The sequence below is a fragment of the Apaloderma vittatum genome, unplaced genomic scaffold (genome assembly GCF_000703405.1).
Source record: "Apaloderma vittatum isolate BGI_N311 unplaced genomic scaffold, ASM70340v1 scaffold5107, whole genome shotgun sequence".
Lineage (NCBI taxonomy): Eukaryota > Metazoa > Chordata > Aves > Trogoniformes > Trogonidae > Apaloderma > Apaloderma vittatum.
In genome coordinates, this window is record NW_009726540.1 from 13,433 (window position 1) to 22,268 (window position 8,836).

General features: G+C 43.9%; 1 protein-coding gene across 1 annotated transcript in view; it reads right to left on the reverse strand.

The window, feature by feature from the left end:
- DVL1 (dishevelled segment polarity protein 1) overlaps positions 1–8,836 on the reverse strand; it is a gene marked incomplete at its 3' end in the record, with an annotated part of 28,117 nt that overhangs the window by 9,439 nt on the left and 9,842 nt on the right. Inside the window, exons 5-6 of the mRNA XM_009873307.1 lie at positions 8,104–8,216; positions 3,319–3,457 (exon numbers count right to left, since the gene is read on the reverse strand). Coding sequence (XP_009871609.1) covers positions 3,319–3,457; positions 8,104–8,216 — 252 coding nt within the window. The remainder of the gene's footprint in view (positions 1–3,318; positions 3,458–8,103; positions 8,217–8,836) is intronic.

Here is an 8,836-nt window from a genome sequence, read left to right on the forward strand (position 1 = left end):
AGGAATGCCAGAACACCTAAAGCAAAACTCAGTACCAGCGACTTCAAAAAGGAGTTTGCTGGCACGAGGTTACAGCCCAGCCCACCGGGAAACCCACCCTGTCCCGGGTTGGTTTTAGCCGGGCTGAGCATCACAGACAATGGAACCGCTCAGCGGGCAGGAATCGCCCGACACTGCCTTTGAGCTCACAGAACTATTTCAGGCATGTTAACCTCACACGCTCCTCTCTCCCCTCCCAGTAAGGCAAATTAATTTGGAGAGCCAAGAGGTGGTATTTTCAAAAGAGATCAAAAATGTGATAATGCTCGATCTGTGGAAACAGCTCACAGCACCTGAGGCTCTACCTCCTCTGTATCTGTTTTCGTGCAGCTACGGCACACTTCTTCGTCTCTTCTTGTAATTTCCAAACCTGTAACTTCCAAAATCCACAGCCTTAATGCATCCTTGCTGAACCATCCCTCAACACTGCACATCTCACGTTCTAGGACCATCGGGATGCTGAATAGCAATTCTAATCTAGTCTAACGAGGAGTAACGTTTTGATCTCCAAAGTATCCCCAGAAATGGCTAAAAGATATTATTACAATGTGATGAGCAAAACAAGATGGCTTATTTGAGCTTTTGGGAAAAATGAAGTGCAAAGATGAAAAACAAACCTGGAACCATAACTACCAACTTCCTGCACTAGCAAACGGCCCAAACCCTGACTGCATTTCTGACAGAAAGGCTAATAAACCTCACAGAGATTTTTTTAAAAAATAGTAATAATTTTTCCAATCCACATTCCCTAAAGGACGGGAAAAAAAGTAATAATTTGTTAAAGAAAGCTTATCCATACAGTTTAAAAAGAACTACTGTTCATTTCTTAAATGAGAAATACACATAATCCATTTTTTGCAGTGAATTATTTTAGTTACGTTGAATTGAGAATACTAATGGCAAGTTGGTGACAATAATCCTGCAGCTACAGATGTCATATCTGCTAGACCTTCATTTGCTTAACAGAAGACAGAAAAAAGACTCCTACTGTAAAGTTCACCATGATCTTTCTATAGCCATCTGTACTCAAAATACCACATACTACCTGCAAATAACACTGACCTTCAATTATATCATACTTTGAAAACAAAGGAAATAAAGCACTGCACCCACACTACTTGAAGGGTTCTCTACTGCCCTCTAAAATCTGCAAACAAATGAATTCACTAAGCCAAAAAGATACTATTTCTCTCTAAATGTAACAGAACTTCCCGGACTGGAAACAAAGCAACTCGGCTGCGCTGCTCCAAGTTAAAAACCAAATAAACCAATACAAACACCCACTGCTAGAAAAGCATCCTCAACCTTACAACTTCTTCACTTCTGATTCCGTAAGATCCTTCGCATCCCATCTCTTCCTTCCATGTACAATCTCCTTTACAGCGCAGGTTCTGACGCCACGGTTCATCAGCTGTTACTAAACAGACTCACCCCTTCAAACCTCTTTTTCCCCAGGCCGCTCTCTCCAGCAGATCTGGAGCATGCTTGATGTTCTGTTTGGCTCTATCTGCCTCTGAAGAAAACTTCTCCCTGCCAGCACAATCCCTCATCTGCCGGAGAACATCATCATCCCCGTAACGCAAGAGCATACCTTGGAGCATTCCATTCACTCGTTCTTCCTGCCTAGCTGGCCTGGCAGCTATTCTGCGTGCCAAAAGCTTCTGCCCTCACCTAGAAAGGAAAAGGCCTGCGCAGCAGCTTCACAGAGTCTCTTTCTTCTCAGGTCGGACGCAGGAAGCTTTACTTTATTAATACAGAAAGATTTAGTCGGGTCTAGTTGAATGTGCTTCAGCGGCCACCCTCGCTGTGCTAATCCTGCCCTGCCGCGTATCTGGCTGCCATGGAGATGATTAATTCATTTACAGGAAACAAAATCAGCTGCAGGGCGGTTGTTGTTTTTGTGGGTTTGACTTTTTAGGGAGGGTTAGAAGCCCCAAAGGCTTTAGGAAGGCTTAGAGTACATCCAGGTTAACTACTGATCTTGCCAAGCCTTTATGCGCATGAATCCCCAGGTGAAGTACAAAGCATCCAAAAGGCCAATTTTTTGTATCTTCAGGTGTTGGCAACATCACTCCAACTGCAAAAGAAGCTCTTGAAACTGATTCATGACCAAATCTTAAATGTTCCTTTAGTTACCCTTTCAATCTTTTGGAAGCACTCATGACTCTAAGCAGAGATTCAAGGAACTACTCTTCTTCAACAGGTTTTTAAGCTACGACTATCTGCAAGACCAAATAGATCCAGTGAGTTCAATACACGAATAATCCATTTCAAAACCCAGCAAATGTTTGAGTATCTCCAGGACCAGTTGTTCTTTGCTGTTTCCATTCTACCTAGAACTCAAGAATATCATGTTGCATCTTATTTGTCTTAGCCAGAGATCTCTATAAACCACCAGAGATCTGTAATCTTCTCATTCTCTGACAATTAACAGAAATACAAAACGGGTTTTCACAGCTCATTTGGATGAACAACAGCTCTAGAGACAGTACTCAGAGAACGCTGCCACTGCAGCCAGGAAAGGCAAGAATATTAGTTTTAATCGATTTTACATGCGACAAATGTACCGGCTTATAAACCTTTTAAGGAAAAACAAAAATATCTTTAGAGATTAACAAGCATGTCTTGAAATGGAGAACTTTTTTTGCAAAGAGCAAAGGATAACACATATTCTGTGTGCACAAAAATGAAAAAATAATGAAGAAGTCATCACAACCTGCCCTTGCAATAGTATTAACATTGATGAATTCCTGCATGGTCACAGGTCTCAGACTATGCAATTACACAGGAATTCCTTTACAATTCAGCTTCAGCGAAGTACGTACTTATTAGGACTCTATGCTGAAGGTGTTTTGGTACAATATTGACACCATTACTTTATAAACAGGCAGACAGTTGCACGTTGCTTTGATCTTAAAACATGATCATCCCTGCTATTAAAAGGAAAGAACAGAAACAGAATTTTTCTCTTAAGTGGAACGGTGGCTATAGACAGCTTGGAGAGCAACCCCAAAACCTTTCCTCAGAGCAGTGATTATATGCAACATGTTACTGACGAGTTATCGGTGCTCCAATCATATGTAGCAAGAAGAAGAATGGAAGGAAAGAAAAATTAAAAAAAAAATTTAGTTGGGGATAAGAAAGAAGAAGGAAAAGAAGACATAAATCTTCTCATCTCCCCGGTCAGGATGTTTCAGGAAAGCCAAGAAACACAGTGAAGTGGCTGGGAAACAAATGCAAACAGTATTTACCAGCTCAGTCACTCTGCCAATGCCCTACCTGCTCGTGTTGTCATCGTCCTCGGAGTCAATGAAGCTGCTGGATTCCAGCTCACTGCTCAGCATGGTAGAAGCGCTGTCATAACCGGGAGGGTGCTCGCGGTGTCTGTCCAGTTTCGGGTGGCCATTGATCCGGGGGACTTTAAAAACAGGATAAATGGAGTATTAGTAGGTGAACAAAAGAGCTTCGGCACCGTGAGCAGGACAACGTTCACACCGACAGCTGCCGACAACTCTGCAGGAGGATCCTTGAGGGATTTGGGGATGTGGAGCTGCAGAGCACTGTGGTTCCAGCATACACAGAAAACACAAAGCATGTGTTTTAGGGTTGTCTTGCAGGTTCAGGAGACCCACTAGAAAGAATAAGCAAACAAAAACTTTGTTCTTTCCCATCCCTTTCTGCTGATGGGGAAGGAACAGACGCTGCACTGGCACGGTGCTCCTATGCACTGCTTCCATAGATAAAAGTGACTTTATCGGTGTGCATCTACACTTCAATTTTAACCATGTTTTATACATCCCAAACAGCACCAGGTAGCCTTGAATTCACAGGAAAGGCTTCCTATGGAATTAAAGTGTGCACTTAAACGCATAAATTTTTTGTAGTCTCTCTACCGAATTAAAATTCACTTTTCTAAGTCTTTCTAGTTTAGCCAACATTGTCTGAAGTGTGGGCGTTGGGAGCCATTAGTAGAATTGAGCGAATACTTTCACGAACCATGACTGCAAGGGTTCTATTCATAAAATATTCTCAAGTGCCCAAGTCCTAGGTCTAAACAAGAATCATTCTCTGTTCTGGTTCAATGACTGTCCCATTAATACCCAGGGACTTTCTGCCCTGCCAATCCCCTCCTCTTGTTTCTTCATTAGAGGATGACAACGTTCCCCGAGACTGTCTGACAAAAGCTTTTCAATGTGTCACAGAGATTAGAATAAAGCGTAGCCTAGGAGGTTAAAATATGTCCTCCTTGGCTTTTATCAACAGCAGAGTAGGCCCTGCCTGAGGGACAAAGGCACATCAAAGTAATAAAGCAAGTGAGCCTTGAAAGTGAAAAAGAGCGGAGCAGAATCTGCTCAAGGAAGCTGTCGAGAGGGTTCTGTGACACGCAGAGAATAAAGGTGAGGGTGTCTCAGGAAGAAGCCACGGCCAAGCTCCCAGTTCAGAGAAAAAACAAGAGAGCTTCCAGTCCCCGCCAATGCAGAAAGCCTTCACCAGTTACTAACAGGAAACGTGTCACCACTTCTTCCACGAACTCTTGCAAGCTCCTCCGTGCCGCTCAGCAGTTAAGGGTCTCCGCTCTGCGAAGCGGGGCAGAACGATGAGTATCACAGTGTCCGCTCCTGCTGTGTGCTCACACCCACCTGCGTGCCACAGCCCTGCACCCCAACTTGGGTTTGAAACTCCTTGGAACCCTTAAGCAGCCTTTTGGCTCGCTCTACGGTGCTCCCAGAGAAAGGCTTCTAGATGTTGCCACGGACAGATTACGACAAGTAACAACGTTCCTGCTCGCCCAGTCCTGCGCTGCCAGGACCCCACGCGGGGCCACCAGGTCACTTCAAAACTTCAGGGGGTCCCCAACAACCTCTCAGTTGTTCCTATGTGACAGTCTCTAAAGAGCAACAATTGCTGAGAACTGTATTTTCAGCTCCCACTCTTAAAGTTCCCACTGCAGCTGGTTTATAGTCCCAGTCCTTTTAGTTCAGATTCCTTGGCACGCCCTACAGTGGAGAACACATATACTGCAGCGACGACTGGAAATCTTCAACAGCTCCTCTTCCCAAACATTTGGGGACCTATAAATGTGCTCCCATTAAGCGCTTCTCGAAGCACACGTCATTATCCAGCATTTTGCAGCTGGCTGCAACATAGTTAAGCTCAGCCCACAGCAAAGCCAGTGTTGAAACACTGGTGTCGACACTTGACATCTGCAGACTTGTCAGAAACTGAGCAGTAGCTGTAAAACATTCTCCAACGCCAAGGAAAACTTGTCCCTTAATTACCTCCCTAATTAGAGCTTCCACGGTCCCCTCTTCCCACTCCTCCTCAGGAAACTGCCATGGGGGCTTTGTTCGAGAGAGCGAGGGGTCCCCGGAACATGTGCCAGGCAGACCTCCCACATTTCTAATTAAGATCCTCAACTCTACTTGCACGTAATAGGACTTTGTCAACTTTCCAAAACAACAAGGACTTTGGTTGCTTTAAGAGGGAAAGCGGAGCTCTGACATAATGACAGCTCAACTCTTTCAGACTAATTTTATATGAAGCTCATGTCAAGGATAGATCTGCTACTAATTAGTGTGAAGGGTGATCAACAAAAGACGTATTCCCACAAAAGCCTCTCTGGAGACAAAGCTGCTCGAAAAGAAGAAATTTAAAGTTCTCTGCATATGTAGCCTCCACAATATAACCATTATTAATACCTTCAAATATATACACGCACACAGAGAAGGTAACTTTGTCCACGCTTACCTCACAGGGCCCATCTTTCCTTGCTAGTTCACTTTATTAACCTCACTAAGTACCACGTAAAACCTTGCACTAGTGTGAAACTTCATGCTGGAAGCATGAGAATAATACAGCGAATTTAAACCCGGGCAATTCCCTGGAGAAAAACTGCATCTCTGCTTGTTGATCCTTCCTCGTTCCCCCAGCTTTACTGAGCATTTGTGGATGAGAGTTTTGCACAGGTGACACCACGCACCGCTCCGGTTCCCACTAGCAGGGAACAGTCTGCTAGGAATCGCTGAAAAGGAACAGAGTAAGATGAAAAGAGTAAGATGAAGACCCTACAAACAAGTGCTCTTGCTACAGGGAACAGGCTGGTGCACAAACAACCTAAACTCAGGCAGAGGAACGACCCAAGTGTAAATACAGCTTCCCTTAGACTTCACCCAGTCGTAAATCAGGTCTAGGAGCAAAATCCAGAAAGCAGCTTCTCCCAGGACGTCCGAGGCACTCAGCTCAACACACAACTTGAGCGCATACTTTAACTGCATAATTGTGGTTGACCAAAATCATGCAGGTTTAAGCATACTACCTTAAAGTTAAGCAGCTGCTTAAGCGATGAAAAAGCCAACAACAAAACAAAGAGTGTTCCACGGCTGACGAGGCTGGGAGCTGGCTCTGCTGAGGTGTGTTTGCACATCTGCAGTGGGTAAGGAAGGAAATTACAGATGTGCTCCTGACTGCCTCTCTGGTCAGCCTTCCCCCTTCTCCATTGGAAAGGAAAACTCGTGTCAGGCAGAATTTGTGCAGCTGAGTCACTTCTGTTCCCTGCGGCCACAGCGCTACCCGAGAGAGGCTTCTACGCATCAGCACAGGACAGATTAAAACCAGTAGCAAGTTCCTCCTCTCTTTTAACTATAGTAAGATCCATGATGATTATTTTTTTGAAACCACATGCCTTCTCATTTTTCTTCCTATCTCTGGCAGACCTTTCACCAAGAAAATTATAAACACGTTTTTTACTTTTCCAGGTTAGTTTCCCTTATGATTTTCCTGGTGCTCATATCACAGACCTTCAAAAGCAACTGACGAACGAGGGAGTTTCGTTATGTTTGTGTGTCTTGGCTACTCTGCATAATAACACCTACGGAACAAACCTATGAGTAACACAGCGCTCCAGTGAAGATCCCTCGACCTGCCTCTCTGTGGACAACCAGAGCTGTAATTTTGGTATTATTTAAACAAGTCTGTACAGCACGAGATCAAACACGCTAACTGCATTTCCTTCTTTCTGCAGGGAAAGGAGGATTTACCACTATTCCATAATGACAAGTGAGCACATTTTAGGAGCTTCTGCCCCGAAAATAGCTCTGAACCAGGTGTCACAACCTTGCAGCCCTTCCTCTGCCCTTGTCCTGCAAAGGGAAGGGGAAAACAGCACTGAACAGAGCATTTTGGAGTCAGTTATAAGCTGGAAGCGTTAAATGAACAGCAAGATAACTGCTTCCAACCCAGAGTATAAATATATATATAAGTATGCATACACATATATATATATGTTTGTGTGTGACTCTGGTTTTCTAACTGGAGGCAAATACTTTAGTGGGTGGAGCTGCGAATAAATCCTGCGATGGCATCTCTTGGGCCCAAGTATTCCATATTCTGAACCATTTTAAACTCAATGGGTGGCACCTATTAATTCTTAATTATGCCTGGAAATACTTGTCTGGCAACAAATGAAAAAACCAAGCTTACTTTGATGTACAGACTAGAGGCAAGAGATGAAATTCTGTAATTTATACGTGTATTTATGTATAAAAAAAGTTGTATAAAACAGTGATTCAAGCCTAGAGAAATCAACAGAAATTATTTCAGAGGATTTTGGCTTAGATCTTGCAATGTCAAATACAGTACTCTCAAACTGTCTACACTGCAAACTCCCCACACATCTTACAGATAATATGTTCTACCTTTATATGAGCAAACTTGAATAATGGAGGCAACCTAGTCACGGCAGTATGGAACTCAACACTGGGGGTTGTTCCTCCTCTCCAAGCCAATCATCTTCTACTCCTACAGAAAAGTCTGCATGTTGTCAAAAAGAATCTCTCTGCCACTCTACTGTAGGATTGTCCAGACCTCTTAGAAAACACTGAGCTTCAAAGAGTTTCAAAGCAATTACCAAATGGTTCCATTAAAATAATAGTCCCTGAAAGCACGCAAGAATGCAGACACACTTCTCTTCTGCAGTATTCCTACAAAAGTAGCTGCTGCTCTAGACGATTACCAGAAAAATTGTTCTTTCTAAATAAAAAAGGGGAAAAATGAAACAGGACTCACCATCCTCATGTCCTTCTCTATTTCTCCGTCGATGCCTGTCTCGCCGGTGGCTAATAACAGACTCCGTTCCCGTTTCATTGTCGAGGCCGTCCCGGCTGCTGGCAGCATTCGGGCTGTTAGAGAACAAGTACGTAGAAACAGCGGAGTCACTTCTATTTTTCTTTTTGATTAAAACAGTTGCAGTCATGAGCATTTTGTTTTAGAAGCCAGAAACCTATAACACAGATTAGGTGCAGCTGCAGCACTGCAAGCTCCCCCGACGGCTCTGCTCACCCCAAAACTACCTGAAGGATGAGAAGACAGTTTGAGACCAATGCCCTGAGACACAGCACTACCCACACCAGTAGTATCATCACCATGTTGAAAAAGCTGCCACAAGATCGTTGCATGGAATTTTCATGAGGGAAAAAAGCCCACTGATGGGCTGATCGTCGTTTGATGATGCCAGCTGCAGGAGAGCTTGGGCTGCTAACACACTTGCAAAGGAAATGGGATTTCAGCACAGTCCCGTCATGATGACTTTAATATCACAAATTTGCAGCACACCTGCCTCACACGAGAACAAACAGGTAACACTGGTTTTTGGAAGAACAAAACTTACTGCCTCTAACATTCATCTCGGCCTCCAAAACACCCCAAGTTCCTCGGCATCTCTCAAACCCTCCCGTGTTTGTTCTGAAGATCACGGATCCCAGAAATACATACAAGTATGTCTGAGCTCCCCCAGGAATGC